Source organism: Pyricularia grisea, chromosome VII, assembly GCF_004355905.1.
Source record: "Pyricularia grisea strain NI907 chromosome VII, whole genome shotgun sequence".
Lineage (NCBI taxonomy): Eukaryota > Fungi > Ascomycota > Sordariomycetes > Magnaporthales > Pyriculariaceae > Pyricularia > Pyricularia grisea.
This window is the reverse complement of record NC_044975.1, coordinates 1,416,788-1,438,113: the sequence shown is the minus strand read 5'-3', so window position 1 is coordinate 1,438,113 and position 21,326 is coordinate 1,416,788. Positions and strand designations below refer to the sequence as shown.

The window sequence follows — 21,326 nt, the reverse complement described above, 5'->3', positions numbered from 1 at the left end:
AGTGATGCCACATACCGGGCAAATATTGTACTGTATGTGGTACAAGGTATCATGGTATAGTTTTGGTATAGGGCAAAGTACCTGACATAGTATTCCCCAGTCAGTCCCTGTTTCGTTCCTGCAGTTCTTCTGCAATGTCAATGGAGCACGGCGCCACCCGTAAACATGTTCGGTGGTTTGACCAATCAATCACTGCAGGCCCTTGTTGTTGTGACTAGCGAACCCCTATCTTGACCTCGTACTCAGCTCGGTCAACACATTGCGATTGACAAAACTACTGTGTACGGAAACAAACAAATAAGCAGTTTCGGGCATTATTGTCGGAGCATTGCTTTGATGTGGTATGATTGAATTGAATCGTTGCATGCATAAAAATAGTAATTTGGCGCCATGCAGAACATGAGATAAAAAGATAAAAATGAAGAACAAAAAAAAAAAAAAACTTTGTTCAAGCAGTCTGTTCCACACGCGATTCCACATATTTCATGGAATTCTGACACACTGTGTCGATATCCTCTTAGCTTTCCATTCTTCACTGTAGGTTCATCAGGGTATTGATGCCTGAGGCATGAATGCAGCCCAGACACGCTGGCGGTTCCCTGAAACGAAAATAGACACTGACGCACACTAACGAACACGTGCAGGCAGAATTAATAAGGTAGGAAAGCCATATATTGGGTTAAGTAGCGTTATTTAGCCAAAAAAGCGCGGAGGCTTTTTTATCCTGTTTTTAACGCTAATTCAACGCTCGTTATTATATAATAACTCGATCTATCGGATTATTTAATGCAATATACCCCCCAATTAACCCCTAATATTATATTAGGGATTAATTGTAATATAACCCAAATATAGCCCTTTTAAACCGTATTTTAAATACGTATATTTATTTATAAAATAAAAAAAAATAATATTAAATAACGGTAACGGTATAAAACGTACCGTAATCCGATTTTATTATTATATTAAACGTGGGCGGTAAATTACCAAATAATAATTCCGAATCCGTAATATTATACCCCCTATTATATAAATAATTATAATAAAATCGAATATAATCGTTAAAAACGTTTTTAATTTATATAAACCGTTCGCGTTTTTAATTTGTAATTTTAATTTTAAATTTTATTTTATATTATAATAACCAAATCGTAAATAATTTTTTTACGTTTATTAATTTACGCGTATATTAATAATACCGTTATAATAGTTTTACAATAATAATAATAATAATAAAAATAAATTATAATTTTTTTTTACCCGCGCATTATATTATATTATATATAATATATTACGCGGTACGTTTATTAAACGTTTATTAATTTATTAAACCTAATATTATTTTTTACGCCGATTAACAAAAGCCGAAAAATTCGCGTTTTTCGGCGTTTTATTTTATAAATTTTTATTTTTTTTATATTTTTAATTAATTAAATGTTTTTAATATAATATATATAAAAAAAATGTTGCAAAACGCGCCGTTTTGGCGATAATATTGGCCGTTTCGCAAACCGAAATCCGTTTAATATAATCCTTTTTAACATTTATTTTGTAAAATATTTTTAATATTTGTAAATAGGCCAATATTATCGCTACCGCCGAGGTAGCCGCCGAAACCGCCGCCGCCGACGACGTTACCGCCGCCGATAACGTTACCGCCGCCGAGGCCGCCGAAATCGCCGCCGCCGCGTTTACCGCCGCCGCCGTCGACGCGGTTTTCGCCGCCGTTACCGTACCGGCCTTTACCCCTATTTTTATTTTTACCCCTGTTTTTACCGCCAAAGCCGTTCGGGTTTAACCTAACGAAAAATTTTCGGACGTAAATATTTTCGTTTTTAACATTTTTTTTACGCGTTTTTACTATTAATAAAATATATAAAATACCGGAAAAAAAAAATAAAAAATAAAAAGGAGGGTAAAAATAAAAAAAAATAAAAAAAAACCGATAATTTGTCGGTAAATGGAAAATTTTTTAAACGTTCCGTAAATATTTTTATTTTATTTTTTTCGCCGATTTAAATTTTTTTTTATATTAATTTTATATATTTAATCGCGTTATATTCGCCCCCGTTATATACGTTTTAATAATTTTACAAATTATTAAATATTATATTTTAAATACGTAAAGGCGTATTTATCCGAAATTACGACCGGTTTATACGTTAATTAACCGAACGTACGTTCCCGTATTTACGGGGCGCGTTTCCCGCGTTATTAAAATTACCGGAACGAATATATTTGTTTTTTTTTCCCAATTAGGGGATTTTTTAAACGTACCGCGTATAAATTGGGCCAAACGTTTTTTATTTTATTACGCGTCCCCGTTAAAAAAATCCAATTTTTTCGGAACGTAATTACGTATTATTTCCGGAATTGGACCGAATTTTAAACGAAAACATTGGCAATTTTCTAAATAAGGAAAACGTTTACGTTAACGCCTAATATAAAGACGTTTGGCGTATTTATTATACCGTAAAACGTATAAACGGTATTATTTAATAATATTTAAATTATTTTTAAAGTAATTTTCGTAAATAACGTACCGGCGGTAATAATAATAATTATAAACGGTTAATTTATTACGGGTATTTATTTTATAACGTTTTTTGGCGGCGTTAACGCCGGTTAATAAATTTTTTATTAAATGGGCGGGTTTCGGCCCAAATTATTATTTTTATATTGTTTTTTATATTATTTTTTACGCCGGGTTTTCTTTTTTTTTTTAACAAATAAAAAAATACGTTATATTATTACCGTATTTTTTATTATATTTGTAAATTTTTTAATATTTTATATTATACGTCGTAAAAATTAAATAAAATTTTAAAATATTCGAATTTGGTTATAAAAAATAATTTGGTAAATTCGCTTACCGGTATTAAATTTGTTTTTAAATACGTTATTTAAAAATTACCACGCGCGTATTTTTATTTAAACCATATATTTTAAATATTTATATAGCGTAAATTAATATTAATTCGTAAATTTTTATCGACTATTAGGCGAATAATTTGTTTATTATCGCAATATAAATTCCAGGGTTAAACCAAATTTAATTATATATTACGGAAAATTTTATTTAGGGTTATAGTTTTTTCACCCATTTTAAATAACGCGTATAATTTAATTTTTATTATTAAATTCGTTACCGTAATTTATTTAACCGCCCTTTAATTAATCGTATCCCCGAATAAAAATATTACGTATTTTTCAAACAATTTTTTAATTTCCAAATTATTACCAAAAAATGCGTTATTTGCGATTAATAAATGTTAAATTAAGGGGTTAACCCCGTATTTTATACCCAAAAACTTAAATCCGTATAGGTATTATAATACCCGTTTGGTTAAACGTTTGTATAATGGATTTGGATTAGTAAAAAACCGGGAAAAAATAAACGCCGCGTACGTAACGTCCGGTTTAAATATAATAACGGTATATAAAATAAACCTTATTATTTCCTGGTAGGTTTTTATTTTTTTTAAAATTGCTTTATATTTAAATGTTGGAATAAAATTTTTTAAAAACGGTATTGGAAAATAACCTTTATTTTTTATAAGCCTAAAACGTATAGTAATCTTTTTAATATAAAAATCGTATAATAATATAATCGTACGTTATTTTTTATTTCGTAGTACGCGTATATTAAAAAATTAAAAAAACGGTCCCTAACGTAATTCGTATTTGGTTTTAAATTTTATAATTACGGTTTAACCTTTTCGCGTATGTTTTTTAAAATATAAAACGATTATATCGTTTATAAAAAGAATTATTATAATTTTGCTTTATTTTAATATATATATATAAAATTTATCCCCAACGGAAATAAATTCCAAATATTTAAACATTTGCAACAGTTTTTCGTATTAAAGTTTGGGTAATTTTTTCATTTCGTAAAACGTTTTTCGTAATTTAAATACCTTATTTTTATTCCTAAAACCCTCGGAAACGGTACAATAAACTGGTTTATTAATATTAAATATTACGTTAAAAAATACGTTGTTTATATTTATTTATATTGTTTTAAAGTCGAAATACGCTATAAACGCGAATATTAATTTAAAATTACGCGCCGCGAATATCGTTACGTAAATATTTTTAAATATATTGGGCGTTTGTTAATTACCCCTAACGATTAATCGAACTTTATACTATTCGAAATATCCGTTTTTATCAAATTTGTACGTAAATATCCATATTAAAGGGATTAATTTTATTTTATATTCCAATTTCAATATTATTTTTTAGGTTTATTTATTTTTTAACGTAACCTATTCCAAACGCGCGGCCTATATAAATTACGCGTAATTTAAATATTAAACAAATTTTTTCCACGTTTTAAAAATTGGTATTAGGTTATTTTAATATAATTTTATTTTTAAATTAGGTTTTTTTTATTATATAACCGTTATAACGGTTTCGTATAAAATTTTGTAATTATAATTACCGTTTTTTAACGCGTTTTATTAATTAGGCAAAAACGCTATAAAAAACGCTAACTATATTTTAAAATTTGGAACAATTATCCGGTTTAGGTTATATATTTGTTTGGTTTATACGTTTATATTTCCGTTTATTTATATTTTTTTTACGGGGAATATAATATTTGCAAAATTCGTATTTTTATCGTTTTCCGTACGCTTTTTACGTTATACGTTTTTTTTACCCCGTTATTTGCGTAGTTTTATATCCGTTTCCAAAATTTTTATTATAAATTTAAAATTACGTAAAAATCGTTTAAATTCGTTTGGGCGTTTTTTACCAATATTTTAAAATTTTAACGTTAAAATTAATTATTTTATTTAAACGTTTTTAAAATTTTACCATTTGGGGGTATTTTTACCCCCTATTTTAAATTTATCCGGTATTAAATAATTTTACGCCGTTTTTTTTAAAACGAAATCCGGTTTTTAAATTGGGATATTTTTTTCGGATCTAGGCGTATTAATTTTTTTATTGGGGGAAATTAATATTTTGGGTGGAAATTTTATACCGTTTGGAATATATATTTTAAATTCGGTATTACTATCCTTTATTTTACGCGTTATTTTATTATTTTACAAAATATTTATATATTTTGGAATTATTAAAATATATTTTTTAAATTTGTTAATTTTTATATAAATATTTCCAAACGGTTCCGGTTGGTTAACCGCCTTATTTGGAAAAAATCCGTCCGTTATATTCGATTTCGTTAACGTTATTAATTTACCGCCGGCGTACGCGGTTACCGTTTCGACGCCCGGATTTTGTATTTTTGGTACGTTATTTACAATTAAATTAAAAATAGGAACGTTTAAATTTGTTATAAGGTTTAGTTTGTTTTTTAATAGGCCCAGGTCTTTAATAATCCTTTTTCCCAAGGTTTCCAATTTTAAATTATAAATTTGGTTAATTAAAAGTTTGTATTCGTCGGTAAATTCCCTTATTTTTTTAATTTTTTATATTATTTTTTGGTAAAAACGTAATTCGTTAAAACGTACGTTACGTAAAATAATAATTTTATCGAACGAAAATACCTATATATAATATATTTTAATAGCTTTATAGCCTATTAAATATTTAATATGGGTTTTAGGATTCGTTTTAAATATTACCCTATTTATATTTTTTATTTTAATTGGGTTTAATACGTAAATTTTACAGTTATAAACGTAAATCCCTAACCAATTTGGGCGCAGGTCTTTTTTTAGTTTAATATATAATATAGGGGTATAATATCTAAAAAACCGTTAAAATTATACCAATAAAATTTTATTGGGGTTAAAGTTTTTTTTATTTATTAACGGGTTTATATTAATTAAATAAATTACCGTTATAATTACGTTAAATTATAAAATCGTTAAAAGATTAACCGTTATACGTATTTTAAACGCGCGTATAATTATTTTTTATTTTAAACGTTTTATTTAACCGTTAAATTTATAGGTATTAATTGGGGAAATTTTTATTTCGATCCCCATATTTAAATAATATTTTTAATAATAGATATACCCAACGTAGGCTATAAAAGCAGGTTCGTTATCGTAAAAAAATTTAACAATTTAAAAACCATATTATTTCGTTATTTATTGTTTAAACCTAAAAATAATAATAACGAATTTGTTATTAATTTTCCCGTTAAATGGAACGGCCGTTAAACGTTTTATATATTCGTTTTTAAATAATAATAAATATTTTTTCCCTGTACCGGATTTTTTAAAATAAAATAAATCCAGGTATATTATATAATAAAAGCGATAAAATCTTTCCCGTAAACGCCTAAAAATTATTATTTTCCCGTACGTTTGGACGTACGTTTTACATTCTAAAAATGGTAATTCTTTAATTTTTACATTTTTAACCCGGTAAATTAACGTTTTTAACGTTTTCGGACCAAAATAGCCGGTTTTTTTATATTAAATTAACGAATTATTTTTTTTTTCGTCGAACGTTTTTATAAAATTTTTTTATAATATTTTAAAAAATTTTATTTACCCGTTAATTATTATAAAATTTATTATACCGGTAAAATTTATAAATATAATAAATAAAACGCGTAAATAATTGCTAAATAATTTATATTATAAAAAAATTACATTATTTCGACGTTCCAATTTATATACCAAAATATTCCTTTTAATATTCCCAATACGGAATATATAATCCAAACCGTTATACCATACGTTTTTTTTTTTAAACGAACTTTTAAAATAATATTTACGTAAAAATTTTTAACGTAAACGACGTTATTAAATTTTAATACCGCCCCGTTAATAAAAATTCCTTTTATTGTACGTTTATTATAGGCAATAATTTATACGCGTTATATACCGCAAAATATAAAACGCGGATTATCCTTTTTAAATTTACGTAATAATTTTGGATCCAACCGTTTTATATCGTTTACCAAGTATATTAAACAGCAATTATTAAATAATATATTACTATAATATTAATTATACGAAATATTTATTAACGTAAAAATATTAATTCCGTTAACGTTATACGTTTGGAAATTTGGGAAATTATCTTAAAATTCGTTATAAATTAATAAATAAACCGTTAAAAAGATTATAATAAAATTTTTATTTATATAAATTAATTTATTATTTCAGTTTAATATACCCTACCTTTCCGGAATTATACCGGCCGTTACAAATTTGGGTTTAAATTTTTTCCAGCGTTTTTTCCGTAATTTTTTTCGTATTTGTTTATATTTAAATAAAAAAGGTAATTTACGGAATTTTATTCCGGGATTTTTCCCGGTTAGGGCGTAAATTAAAACGTAGCAATTTTTTATTTATTAAAGGTAACGACAATTATTACCGCAAAAATATTTTTAAATAGGTAATTTCCTATTTTTATCGTAATTCCGCGCGCGAATCGGTTTTAAATTACGTTTTAAAATAAACCTTTTAAAAATTGCGTATAATTTAACGAAATTACGCCTTCTACCCATTAAAAGGTTGATAATATCGTTATAAAACGCGTTTTTAAATTATTTCAAAACGTAATCCAAAATAATAAAATAATTTGGTTTATCCAATTCGTTACGTAAATTTATAACCCATAAAAATTAAAAACGCCTTCCGGCCTATATAAATTTCCGAATTATTATATTTCCTTTAAAATTAGCGATTTACTAATTGCGAACCTTTTTGTAAATTAAATCGTAAATTTTAAACCAATTCGTTTTATTATTTGTAATACGCGTTAAAATTAACGTAACGCGGTAATTTTTAATCGCCTGTTTTTTAACGTATAATTTAAAGGGTACAAATTTTTACTGCAATATTTTAACCGTTTTTTAAAGCGTATTTTACCCGTTGCGGTACGCGGTAAATAAAACCGTATTAAAATAAGTTAAATCGGTATTTTTAATAATTTATTAATATAATAAATTAACCCGTTTAAATTGTTTTTTTATATAATTGTTTAATATTTCGTTTTTTTCGAAAATTTTATTTACGGCGTTTTTTATTTTAAAAAAAATAGGGTTTATTAATTTAATAAATTTTTCCAATATTTTCGGTATTAATTAACTTTTTTCGTAAAACGTTTTTACGATTTTACGTAACGTTATTTTTTACGGAATTATATTTATATTTTACAATTTAAATTGGACGTTATATTTTTTAAATTTGGCGCGTTTAAACCGTTCGGTAACGGTTTTTATAAATTTTTCGAATATTAAAAACGGTTTATCGGTTTGTAAATTCGGGTTTATTAATTTTTATATATATAAAATTTCGGTATTTTGGCGGTAAATTTTAAATTATTTTGGCCATTTTGTTTAAAAATTAAATATTATAGCCGATTTTTAAAATTTTTTATTGGAAATTATAATAAATTTAATAAATTTGGGAAAATAGGGGTTATTTCCGGAAATAACCTTTAATTTGTAAAAAAAAAAAAAATAATTATTATAACGTTATTAATATAATTTTTAACGTAATTTACGTAAAATAAAAATTGTAATAATTTACTATTATACCGGGTTTATAATTAACGCATATTAACGAATATATATAGGCAAAATTAATAGGGTAGGAAAGCTATATATTGGGTTGAGTAACGTTATTTAGCCAAAAAAGCGCGGAGGCTTTTTTATCCTGCTTTTAACGCTAATTTAGCGCTCGCTGTCATGTGATGACTCGATCTATCGGATTATCTAATGCGACAGACACCACGTTGGCGGCTTGGCTGCCTTGCAGTCAGGTCCCATCACAATTGCGACGGAGCACTAGGTGACGGTTCAATTCTTTCCGCCCATACTTGTTGTTCTCTTGTAAAATATATTCATCGACTTTTCTGTGACTTTACTTTTTATTAGACAGCCGGCAATAGTTACTTTGTTCAAAGATCTCTTGCCGCTTCGTGTCCTTTTTTTTTTTTTTTTTTTCCAGGTTTCGCCTAAAGTCTTGACATCTGGCACAAACGTCATTCATTGTCACCTACCCACTCGCGAACCGTTTCTCCCAACAAACAATAAAGAGGACACATCACGCCGAACGAGTTGAAAGTTTGCGACGAAACGATACATCGCACCGCAGGAGTCGTCATTTCTTCGTAAACCGATATCGAATATTACACTCAGCCGCCACAAGTATCACGGGCGACGAGCAAGGTTTCCTTCCACTCCAGTTCCGACCATCCCTGACGAGTATTCGATCAAACTCGCACGATTTTTTGGGGACCAGTTTGCCAAGATGGCCGTTGCATCGGTCCAAGACCGGACTGCCGAGTTCAAATCGGTATTGGCCCAGGCCCAGAAGCGACAAGCAAACGCGAAAGCTAGCGCGCAACGGCGCTCCCTCCTCACCGATGCGCAAAAGGCAGACGCGAACGGCGCGCCACCCAGGAGGTCGGAGTTTGCGCGCAGGGCCGCGGAGATTGGGCGCGGAATAGCAGCGACCATGGGGAAACTGGAGAAGTTGGCGCAGCTGGCCAAGAGGAAGACACTGTTCGACGACAGGCCGGTCGAGATCAACGAGCTCACCTTCATAATCAAGCAGGATCTGTCATCGCTCAACCAGCAGATCTCAGGCCTGCAGCAGCTGTCAAGGCAACAACATCCCAAAGCCGATCAGGAGGGTGAGCACAACAAGAATGTCGTTTTCCTGCTGCAAGGGAAGTTGACCGATGTATCGGCCAACTTCAAGGACGTGCTTGAGGTGCGGACCAAGAACATTCAGGCATCAAGGTCGCGCACAGAAAACTTCATCTCCTCAGTATCGCAGCATGCGCAACAACCAGCTCTTCAGTCTTCGGCTAGCCCGCTCTACGGCACGCCAAATAGGGGGACCCCGTCGCCGGGTGTGGATTTGTTGACGCTCAACCCGCCGGGCGGGAAGGGCATGGGAGGTGGACCGGTGGGCGACGAGCAGCTCATGCTGATGGAGGAGGCACAGCCACATAACGCCTACATCCAGCAACGAGGCGAGGCTATTGAAGCTATCGAAAAGACCATTGCCGAGCTGGGTGGCATCTTCGGGCAGCTGGCTGGCATGGTATCAGAGCAGAGCGAGATGATTCAAAGGATAGACGCCAACACCGAAGATGTGGTTGACAATGTCGAGGGTGCGCAACGTGAGCTGTTGAAATATTGGAGCCGCGTTTCAGGTAACCGTATGTTGATTGCCAAGATGTTTGGCGTTCTGATGATATTCTTTCTGTGAGTACCTCTTTCCCCGCGATTTGAGTTCGATAAAACCAAATAAGCTACTTTTCTAACTTGAAGTCTCGCAGATTATGGGTTCTCATTGCGGGTTAAGGATTTGTTTAAACAAGCAAAAATCGAGCTTGAAAAAAGCGGCACTATTATGATTTTTTGGCCCGTCGTGAGGGCGACGGGGAGACTTTTTCTTTTGTCCTTCTCACCTTCGCAAAACCTGGGGTTTGTAACACTATCTTACTTATTGCATCGTCGTCGTCTTCACACCGGACCCGAAGGAAATCGGGTACAACCTCTTCACATAGAAAGGCCGCATTTCCCTTTTTTTACCAAATCTTTCAATTTGTATACCATTTCTCGGAAGTACCTACTAAAATGCCTTCTGGTCGAGCATACATACTATTGTCCGCTATCTCCCATTGTTCAGTTTTGCCCACGTCCACACCCACTGTTCCTATATGCAAGTAATTTCCTCCTAGGATTATTAGTTGACACGCAACCACCACCTTTTCGTCATGGCTTCTTTTCGGTCAAATCAAGCCCGAGTGGAGGTGGTTGAGATTTTCCGGGCTGTTGTTACTCATGACACGCATTGTCCCACCCCGCAAATCGTGGGGGCGTTGGTTATTGGCCCAAGCTCGCCAGCTCTCGGCTATCTATGAGTTCTGCTGCTTCAGCACCACAATGGGTTGCGACAGTGAGAACGATATGCCCGAGTCATTGCTTCAACATCACTCATCGTTTCTGACAGAATATCCAACTGAACAAGAGGAAAGGTGCCAGGAGAGCTCGCCCATTTTGTATTTCGTTGATAGCTAGGCCAAAGCTGGGCGGAATTTTGACCAAAGGAAAATGAAGTAAAAATTAATAATAATGCGCTGGGGATAAACAAAAAAGACAGATCGGGGAAGATTTCCGGGCTGCTATCGGGACTTTACCCGAAGCCAACGACACGATGTGCCCCTTGCCCGGTGACGGAACACGTGTAGGAGGGGCTCTGCTTGTTTCCTTCTATGGAATCCGGTTTCGTCATTGACCAATTTGTCCCGAGTCCTACCCCTCTGCCAGTAAACAAAAGGAAGTCAGTTGTCTTGTTTGAATTTGACTTTTTTGCCGCAACTTGTTTGTTGACAAATCTAAAATTTCAGTCACAGTAGATATAGAATAGAGACGAAAAAAAGATACCCATACCGAAGAAGAAGAAAAAAACAATAATCACAATGGCTGACAAGGACTTTACCCTCAACACTGGCGCCAAGATCCCCGCCTTTGGTCTCGGTATGTTTGCTTTGTCTTTGCAGGAAATTGCAGTAAACAAACCCCCCTCCCAAAAGAACAACAAAAGAAGAAAAGAAAAAAAGTCTATTAACCAACAAAAACAGGCACTTGGCAAGGCGACAAGGGCGTCATCAAGGAGGCCGTCCTGACGGCCATCAAGAGCGGCTACAGGCTCATCGACGGCGCCTACGTCTACGGAAATGAGGAGGAGGTTGGCGAGGGCATCCGCGAGGCCATCTCGTCGGGCATCGTCAAGCGCGAGGACCTCTTTGTCGTCTCCAAGTGCTGGGCCACCTACACCACCCGCTGCGAGCTCGGTCTCGACAAGTCGCTCAAGCTGTTGGGCTTGGACTATGTCGACCTTTACCTTGTTGTATGTTTTGTGGTGTTGTTGTTTTATCCTTCGTCCTGCTTTTCTTTTTTTTTCTTTTTTTTTTTTCTTCTTTTTCTGTGGGATGAAGTCACTGCGGCGCGGAAACTGACCTGGTCTATTTGTGATGGATAGCACTGGCCCATCTTGATGAACCCCGAAGGTGAGATTAACACTTTACTTGAGATTATTCTTGTCTTTTTTCTTCTAAAGCATCACAGACTGACAATGTTTCAGGCGATGATGAGAAGTTTCCCAAGCTTCCCGATGGCTCTCGGGACATCATTCGCACCCACAACCACGTCGACACGTGGAAATTGATGGAGAAGCTCCCGGCGACTGGCAAGACCAAGGCCGTCGGTGTTTCCAACGTAAGTAGCTTCCCTCTTTGAGTCCACAATACTCACACATGTTTGTCTTTTTTTAAAGACCAAATTTCCAACAAATGTGTCCTTTTTTTTTGCACTGACAACACATCTTTAAAACAAAACAGTACAGCAAAGCTTGGCTAGAGCAGCTCCTGCCGCACGCCACCATCGTCCCGGCCGTCAACCAGGTCGAGAACCACCCGCAGCTGCCTCAGCAGGAGCTCGTCGACTTTTGCAAGGAGAAGGGCATCCACATCATGGCCTACTCGCCCCTGGGCAGCACCGGCGGTCCGCTTCTGACGGCCGAGCCCGTCGTCAAGATCGCCGAGAAGCACGGCATCTCGCCCGCTGCTGTTTTGCTCGGCTACCAGAGTAAGCTACTTTTTTTTCCCTGTTTCCATCTCCCTTCTGGGATCTCTTCCTGTGTGAATTATTTTGTACAAGAGATTTCTGACATGGTCACCACCCCATCAGTCTCTCGCGGAATCACCGTCATCCCCAAGTCGGTCAACCCAGACCGCATCAAGGCCAACGCCCAGCTCAAGGACCTCGACGCCGACGACATGAAGGTCCTCAACGACTACTCGGAGCAGCTCGCCAAGGACGGCAAGCTGAACCGCTACGTCTTCCCGCCGTTCGGTACCGACTTTGGCTTCCCCGACAAGTGTGGCCAATAAAGGAGGCGCCCCGAAGCTGCCGCACAGGTGTTTTGAACTAGTATAAGAGAAGCGTGGCTCGCGTGGAGAGAAATACGGAAACAATATATGTTTTATAGATCCACAACGACCTTGACAATTTTACATGTTTTCACCTGCCTCACTAGAAACATTCTTTGACAGTCTTGAGTGAATTTTTGCTCGTCACCTTGCTCCCCCCCTCAGCATCTTTCATGCATGCATTTTGACGGTATCTCTAATTGCCCGTGTACATTGCGTTCGCCTCCCATGGGACGCCAAACATATGCGAGACGAAGCATAGATCCTGAGTCCATGTCTCGGGACTAGCACGCACAACCGGACCTGGAGTAGCTTTTGAGTTAGTACCACCAGATTAGAGATCAATTCGGAGGGGTAGTCTCTTTGTACGATGGCCGAAAACGGTAAGAATTCTAGGGCCAGGGTCACGAGGTTTTTGCAATGCCCCAACGGAACTTACAGGCTTCATCAATGATCATGGCGTAGCTCTGAACAATGGCCTGTCTCTTCGACTCTGCAAGGAAACCGAGCGAGCTCTCAAGCTTGTGCTTGCTCGAGAAGTCTACGCCAGCCTTGGCTGCATGGGCTAGCCAGTGGATGACAAGAAAATGAGCGCTCTTGTGGAGGTCAACCACGTACTCGGGCAGAGAGAAGCGGACCTGCAATTTAAGAGTCAGCTGCATGTATAAAAGAAATTCCATGAGAAGTATTTTAAAGGCATTGGAATTGAAGATTTCTCAAGAGGATAATACTAGGTGTTACTTGCCTTCATACAGTTCTGCCTGGCATACCGCTCTCTGTCTTTGGAAATGTCCTCACACTCGTGAAGCAGAAGAAATACGACAAGGAAGAGCGTGTAGAAGGTGGAGTGGTTGCCATCGCCGCAGAGCATAGCTCTGAGAGATTGGAGAAACCGCGCTTGGAGTGGCCTGATTGCATGGTCAAGCAGGCAACCCACGGTTTGCACTACTTGCCTCGGCGTCGAGATCTTGCCTTGAAGCGGATAGCCCTCCTCATGGACAGGCTCCATACCCAATGTCTCGGAGCCGCACAGCCAGCTGGATCCCACGGTATTGCCTGGGGAATAGTTCAAGTCAGCTATGCATGATAACTGGGGGTGGGTTCGGAGTGCGCTTGCAGAAGACTCACGTATTCCAAACCAGAGTTGTGAGTATTGCTCCAGAAGCTCCAGCTGTCGAAGATCAGCCTGAGTGCTAGGAGAACCAGGGTTGGCTGTCGCATTGATAGCCCGCAGCTCCGAGAGCTGGTGCGGCACGCAGGAGTATACCAACTGGACAGCAGGGTGGGACTGACGCACCACCTCCACAAAGCAGTTGCTATTGTTGCGAATGTACTGCTGAATGTGTAAAAAAGCTTCCGGGATGTCCGTAACTGCATAGGGAGCCAGCGGAGTGCTACGGGGCCTTCCACCAGGATCAACCCAAGTCCGGGACAGTGCATCATTCGGCCCTGGGACAAACTGTCGGACTCTAAAGGTCATCGGTTGGGGGCATAGACCAAGGGAGAGCTCAATAGTCTTGATCTCTGAGTTCTGCCATGTTGGCTCTTCCTCAATCCCACGGCTTGTGAGACTTAGAGATCCCGGCCTCAAAAAGTTCAGGTCTAGGAGAGTTGGCTGGAAGTTTGCTTCGCCCATTTTTGCTGTCTGCATTGAAAAATTGCAGAAAAAGGGAAGTATAACACCTCGATCCAAGACTAAAGCTGTGTGAGCTAAGCTTACAAAAAAAAAGCACTATATGCCGATGCAGATGCTAAGTATGCCCGAGGGCAAAAAGTATTAAGGAGGCAGTGATAAAGACAGACCGAATAAGCCAATTTGAAGAGGTGACCTGATCTCGCTGCTATAAACTCTCGAGATCGTTGGATGCCTGCCTGACCTTTTTATGTACATTTGAAAGTGCGAGCGAGATCAATTCCCCAAGTAAATGTCCGGAGCAAACCCGGGCGCACCATGTCCTAAAAACTCAGCACCGGAGTTGGGTTGCCTGTGTAAATGTACCTACCTTGGCAAATAGCATATGATCATCCATTCCTATGCATTGTTACACCCAAAGCTGCTTGAGACCGGTGAGTTGAAATGCTCAGTGACATAAAGGGGGCAAGTCATGCCACTTGATTGGCAAAAGAAGAAAAAGAAAACATGCGGGAAACACCACAACATGGAGTAATTAAAATGGAGTGCACACAAATTTATAGGGAAACAATGCTCAGCCCTGAGGCATATGGATAGCATCACGATCGAAGTAACAAGAGAAGGGATACTTCGGGCACCTTTATATTTAAGATTGATTCAGTAGTAGGTTTCCAGGTACCTAAGGTACCTAGCTAGAGGCTGCTGACTGCCCTGGACCCAATTTGGAAACATAAAGACTGACTCGTTGTTGTCCAAGAAAAGCCAGAAGGAGCACCCAGTCCTAGGCCTAGTTGAGCGCCTGATACCAGGATCGGAAGGAACCCCTCTTGTCCCGGCTACCGGTCTCTCTCCCCCTTATTGACGCCATCAACGCATTGGAACGTCTGCATGAGGACGGATCCGTTTTTAAGTTAAGGTCCAATGAAGTACCTATGTGCATCTGTCCATGTAAAAAGGTAGGTTCCACTTGAGATATTCATCATCGTATGGCCTGTCTGTGCCATATAGGTGTGTAGAATCGGATATCTCATGTTTCCATTTCTACCGATGGCCCTTCCCACCTCTCTCCAAAGTTTGACACTGCACTTCGACCAGGAGCTATCTTATTTCCCTACCTGTCCCCGGGTTGTTCCTCCATTAGAAGACTTTCGAGTAAGGGTGGGTGACACCTACACACCACCGGAACGAATTTATGCATAATATAGTATCTACCATCCCATACGGGTAGCCGCGTTTTGGACCAAAGTCTAGATTCAGTTACTGGTTATGCCCAACGCCCTCTAGTCTGGAACCTTTGAAAATAAATACGACAAAATTGCAACGATAAAAGAGAACCCATAGGAACCGGCCACTACCGCAAGTTCCAAGTTGGAAGAGGCGCAAATCTGACATGATATGATCTATCACATTTCTCTCCCGAAACCCATGGCTTGTTTGCTTTGCTGTACGAATACTCATTCGTCCAGCAAGCAAACTTCCCCTCAACTCGAGCTGTCCGCCGAGACCCTCTCCGGCCAACCAAAGAATGCACTGCGGCAGCTTTCATAAAGCTCACATGAGCTCTGTCAAAACAAGTCCTGCCATAGATACGGTAGCGGTGGACCTGGCCCAGACGCGATGAAAGGAAGCCGGCCATGGGATTGCCGAGGCTTTGTTTTCCTTGGCACAATCCATAAGTGATTCCTCTCCTGTCGTCGTGGATCATCTATTTTTCCAAGTCGGGGGGGGGGGGGGGGGGGGGGGGGGGGGGGGGGGGGAGAGCCCTAGGCCCTTGGTGAAGACGAATCTGGTCCTCTAATATGCTTGTGATAGTCAGCCAGCCAGCTTACAAAGAAAAGAAAAAAGAAAAGAAAAACTTATTCCAAATTCCAACTGGGATACTCAAGTTTCAAGAAAGTGGCTGCTAGCCTTTCCACCCAGAACTGACAGGAAATATCCGGACGTGATAACAGCGCATATACGAGAAAATGATTGCTCGAATACCTACTCCGTAGATAGTCAAGGGAGACCGGTGAAGATTTTGCAAGTTTTTTTTTTTCTATCCCTTGTGCCCTTCGCCCCTCTAACACAAAAAGCAACATCAAAAAGCGGACGAAGACCAATACCCGATGGATATCTCATGCAGCCATCCTTACCGCCCACATGGCAAACATGATGGCAGAATCATCCGGTTTATGGGACAGGGTCCTCTTGCCAAAAACAGAGTAAAAAACTAAAGCTCTACGGTCCTGGGGGATCTCCCAAAAACAACCAGCCCTTGGAACCGCTGCAGCCACAAGAAACCACAAAACCTCAAGAGGCGGTAGAGACCGGCAATGTCAGCCGGGATATGACTTCGGCGCTGATATGTGAATCGTTTTTTTGGAGCTGCCCTAGTGGGCCCCAGCAAACGTCGAAACTAACCACCCGTCATGACCTTGCATGATACCCGCTAGTCCCCCCCCCCCCCTCTCTTGAGCTCCCCCTCCTTTAAAAAGAAAAAGAAAAGGGATGGATGCAGATATGATTGCTCGTTGTATTTCCCAGAAAGTTCGACTAGAAGCCAGACCCATGCAGGAAAATTCAGGAGGAAAGACTTGGCAGATGCAGTGTACCCTGACGAACTGGGATCAAGCGCAGACGGGAGGTGAGACCGGCAGACGGGCGACTTGTCTACGGCGCGGACACTCTTTTTTCACTCAGGGCCGGCGATCAAATGGCCTATGTACATGCTATCTAGCAATAAGACAACTCTCATTGGACCAGGTGTATATTGGTGTGACACAGCATCCTGTCGTTGGTTTTATGTGCAGTTTCAATGTTCAATGGCGTGCCAACATCGCTGTTGAAGGCGGACATTGACGGGGCTAGATATTGGAATGGTGTGAAACCTTTCGATTGCGCTCCCGGGACATCATTAAAAGAAATCAAGTTCCAAGGGTATGACTTTCATGCACAACCAAATGATGAAATGGCCAAGATGTAGCAATGAATAATGCACATTAGACAGACCATCACAAAAACCCAAAGTAGAAGTTGCAGCTGTATATCATTACACCCAATATCATCATAATTAACCCCATTTATCTACCGTATTAATCGAGTGGGAGGTGCTTGTATGTATGTGCAGCACCCTTGCTTCCTCGTCCATTGGGCCCGCCCCTCCTCCTGCCTGCTTTGTCGTCAAGTAATAATACAAGTACTCAAATACCAGTTCTCAGCGAAGATTTTTGACAAGAATAATGAGAAATCAAGAAGAAGAAAAGAAGACGACCTTGCCTGTGTAGCCCAAGAAAAATAAAGAGTCCAAACGCCGACCCCGTCCTGATAAGCAGAACAAAAAAATGATAGTCTTGCTTTTCCTGCTGAGAAATACAATCAGGGAGTGTAAGGACCAGCACTGGTCAAGGCGTCAAACGAGGGTATCATTAACCGTATTTAACATGAGCAATGCAATATTAGAATATGTACTGAGAAAGGCCCAGGTAGGGTATTGCGTTCATATGTGGAAACCCCCGGGCCATAGGTGTAGATCTTGTTGAAAAATGCCGAGTATGAATTTAATGTGATTCATTGATTGTGTTGAGCGGGAATTTGCAGGGTAGCCTGCTGGTTCGCTCCCTCTGCGTCAGCATCAGTCTCGGTAGTGTTGCTCACTGGTGGCATCGGCTCTTCCGATACCTTGGGAGGTGGCGTCACTGGTCTCCCCACTTTTTCCTCAACAGTCTCCGAGGTCGGCGACGCCAGCGGAACGTTTTGGAGGCCCAGGCCCTCCGGTTTTGTCTCTGGAGTCTCTACCGGTGTAGGGACTGTTGTGTTATCAGAAGACTCAGAGCTGACCTCCACGCTCGGATTCGGGAGCTCCTGGGATTGCTGCTGTTCCACTTGAGGTGCCTCGTTTTTGCCATCTTGGCTAGGCCTGGGGCTCTTCTCCGGCAACATGGGGGATTTGCCAATCAACATGGGTGTGGTAGGGACAACACCACCGCCGATGCGAGCCCAGAACATCTGCTCTCGTAGCCGTACGCTCTCTTCCCAAGCAGCCTTGACGGCATCCTCGTCGTCGGTTCGCCAATGTCCATCTTTCAGGAGGCGAAGGAATCCCATAAGATCGCATGTTGCCCGAACGCGGACCAAACAATATGACTTGCAGAGCGGGTAGCGCTGCGCCGTATCCGCATCGCTGGTGCGGAACCGGTAGGTCCGAAGGTGTGCTTCCTCTCTGCGGTTTTCCCCACAAAGTGAGCACTCCTTGAACTGTGGTTTCGTTCTGGCGACAAGCGAACCAGGTGTCGCGGGCGGTACCGGCTCGACAACTAGAGTTCCCTCTGTAATCGCGTTGATAACCGTTCGTCGACTGAGCCACGACAGACCAGGCGCAATGTCAAGTCTGAGGGTCGGTTCTATATCCTCGGACAGGACCCTCTTGAAGAACTTGGAATCTTTGAGGGGTGGCACTGGCACTGCCGCAGCGCCCGAGATCGTGCTCAGAGCAGCTGAACCAGGCGTGTTTGGAGTTGGCGGTAGCGAGCCTGAGGATGACGTTGGCACTGTGCTTGCGACAGACGACGTTGATGCATTCGATGGGCTCATGGAGTGACCTGCAGTCAAGCCGAGAGCTGACATTGCACCTGACCCGAACGCGCCCGAAGGTGGCCTGCTCCTGACAGATAGCCTCTTCGTTGTCTGCACCAGTATTTTGAAATCTTCATATGCCGATAGATCGGTCCGCAAGATCGGCTGGACCAGGTGAGTGAAGCTTGTGGGGTAGGATGGAGATACGGGTTCCGGTAGGGATTCCTCTGCAGCAGAGAGAGTAGTGTCGTCGTCTTTGGAATCGAATCTGCTGAAACCAGGAGATGACGGCGCTGTCAAGGCATTCTGGTCCTCCCGGTCAACTTGCATCTGCTCCATAACAGCCTTGAGTTCCGCCAACTGATCGTTCTGCAACTTGAGTAATAGCTCAGTGTGTGAGAGCTGTGATCGGAGCCTCTCGTTCTTGTTGTGCAATTTCTCTTGTTCCTTTTGTGCATCCTCCTTGGCCGCAATCACCATTTTCTGGGCCTCTTCAAAGAGCTGAGTGCTCAACTCTTCCAACTCTTGTTCAATCTTCTTTTTCTGCTGTTCCATATCATATCGTGCCTTCTTTTCATCAGCTATGCGACGAAGCAGTTCCTTCTTCTCGGACTCGACAGTTTTGCGGCGAACCCAGACATCCCCTGAGAGCATTTCTTGCTGCTCAGCGATACGCCCCTCTAACTGCTTTATGGTTTCCCTTGCATCGTCGAGTTCTGCCCTTGCTCTTGACAGAGTGTCGTCGAGGGTAGTCTGGTGGTTGATCGCGTTAATGAGCTTCGTGCTCAAGGCTGCGACTTCTTGATCAAGATCAGAGTTGGGGCTTATCGGGCTAGGGAAGTCGTGGGTGCTAGCGGGGCTCATGGCCCTACTTCTGGGATCCGGGAGAGTGTTAAGGTCCTCCGAATCGTCAAAGTTTCTCGGTGTGGCTGATGATGGAGATGGCGTTTGAGAATTATGGGAAGGCCCCAGGAACGTGCTCGCGTACGCGACATCGGCCGACATCTTTGGTGGTAGGTCACTGAGTGACGGCGACCGGCGGTGGTGGCCTACAGTGGCGTCTGCTGTCTTGGTGGCTGCCGCCGGACTGGCAAAGCTGGAGAGCGACCTGAAGTGGCCAAAGGACCGCGCGGACGTTACGCTTGGGCTTTTATGTTGGGTCCAGCCAGCGACTGTCACAAAGCTATTGTGGCACGTAACGGTCAGTAACTGCCGCTGCTAACAAAGCCGAATTTTGTCGAATCAGATCGATTGATATAAATAAAAAGAGAGCTAGTGACAATGTGCCTCCATGCTAGGCTGCCCTGGGTTGACAGCTTAAACCATATCAAACATATGCGGTAGCTGAAAGTGGGAAATGGGAGTTTCTGGAAACTGTACAATGAGCAAATGTAGGTAAGGAATTGACTTACGGAATGGAATCCAGTTTGGGCAACGGGAAGGAGGAACCTGAGCCAAAAGGCCGCGGTTCCAAGTAACAGTAGGTGGGTATGCCTCAAGTAGGATTGGAATGCCTTAATCTAAACGGCCACGCGTGTGCTGAGAATTTGAGTTTGCGGTTTCGGTTGATCGTCGCAGGAGGAGGAAGGTTCGTCGAGTGTACTGGGACGATGAGGTACCTAGATAGGTCCTGTCTGTACAAGGAAGGGATTTGGGTACTGAGGATGAAGTCTAGACTGCGGGGAGTAGGTCGTTTATTGCTCCACCTGATCAGTGCCTTCGACTTTCCCAGTAGCTCCCGTCTTGACCGCTGTGAGCTTCAACGACAGAGACCGTGCGATGTTGGTGCTTAGATGCGTGGCCACGCAGGTCCCGAGAGCTCATTAACAATGGCGAATACCCCCAGGTAGAATGCGGAGAGAGGGCGCAATGATCAGGATTAGACTTTAACATGTGTGTCTTATTTTGAAGGGCGCTGTCATGGTCGTTTAGACTATTATGGGTTTGTTTGTCGGTATGGGATCGATTTTGCGCACTCTATGTCGGGGGGAAATGAATCTTCTTGAAGTCGTTGTACGGACTGAATTGATTCCCAGAAATCGTGAGCCACAAGATGTCGGTGACGAGCTAGCTATTCAAAGGTTGGGAATTCGGCGGAAGACGGCAAAGTCCCAGTCCGATGCAACCAGCTAAGAGACACTGACTTGCGCGAGTTGTAGGCGAAGGGCTAGCTGGGCCCAAATAAGCCTGGGCAGCGCGTGCTAATTGAGGCTTAGCGGAAAAGAGGGGGCGACAGGCGAAGGAGGAAGTG

At 40.4% G+C, this 21,326-nt stretch overlaps 4 protein-coding genes across 4 annotated transcripts; 2 read left to right on the top strand and 2 right to left on the bottom strand.

Moving 5' to 3' along the window:
• Positions 1-9,080: 9,080 nt before the first annotated feature.
• Positions 9,081-10,636, top strand: PgNI_10452 (uncharacterized protein; the record flags this gene model as incomplete). Its single annotated transcript, XM_031130423.1, has 2 exons — positions 9,081-10,156; positions 10,231-10,636. Coding segments are annotated over 2 exons (1,101 nt in total), but the record flags the coding sequence as incomplete, so codon positions are not given.
• A 666-nt stretch (positions 10,637-11,302) lies between these two features.
• Positions 11,303-12,989, top strand: PgNI_10451 (uncharacterized protein). The gene is made up of 6 exons (XM_031130422.1): positions 11,303-11,434; positions 11,539-11,807; positions 11,940-11,967; positions 12,042-12,175; positions 12,298-12,544; positions 12,647-12,989. The coding sequence occupies exons 1-6, from the start codon at positions 11,377-11,379 to the stop codon at positions 12,847-12,849; spliced, it is 939 nt and encodes a 312-aa protein (XP_030980421.1). The 5' UTR covers positions 11,303-11,376; the 3' UTR covers positions 12,850-12,989.
• A 95-nt stretch (positions 12,990-13,084) lies between these two features.
• Positions 13,085-14,524, bottom strand: PgNI_10450 (uncharacterized protein; the record flags this gene model as incomplete). Its single annotated transcript, XM_031130421.1, has 4 exons — positions 13,085-13,191; positions 13,328-13,526; positions 13,709-13,944; positions 14,017-14,524. 4 exons carry the CDS (start codon positions 14,522-14,524, stop codon positions 13,085-13,087), a joined length of 1,050 nt encoding a protein of 349 aa, XP_030980422.1.
• A 3,014-nt stretch (positions 14,525-17,538) lies between these two features.
• PgNI_10449 (uncharacterized protein) lies at positions 17,539-20,899 on the bottom strand (the record flags this gene model as incomplete). The annotated part of the gene is made up of 3 exons (XM_031130420.1): positions 17,539-20,258; positions 20,488-20,524; positions 20,824-20,899. The coding sequence occupies 3 exons, from the start codon at positions 20,897-20,899 to the stop codon at positions 18,071-18,073; spliced, it is 2,301 nt and encodes a 766-aa protein (XP_030979886.1). The 3' UTR covers positions 17,539-18,070.
• Positions 20,900-21,326: the final 427 nt, after the last annotated feature.

What these genes read in the sequence shown, in the direction of transcription:
- PgNI_10451 (XM_031130422.1), top strand. Translation starts at nt 11,377, where the DNA reads ATGGCTGACAAGGACTTTACCCTCAACACTGGCGCCAAGATCCCCGCC. An exon ending in GATCCCCGCCTTTGGTCTCG is followed by an intron (nt 11,435 to 11,538) that starts GTATGTTTGCTT and finishes CAACAAAAACAG; the next exon opens with GCACTTGGCAAGGCGACAAG. An exon ending in AGGCCGTCGGTGTTTCCAAC is followed by an intron (nt 12,176 to 12,297) that starts GTAAGTAGCTTC and finishes AAAACAAAACAG; the next exon opens with TACAGCAAAGCTTGGCTAGA.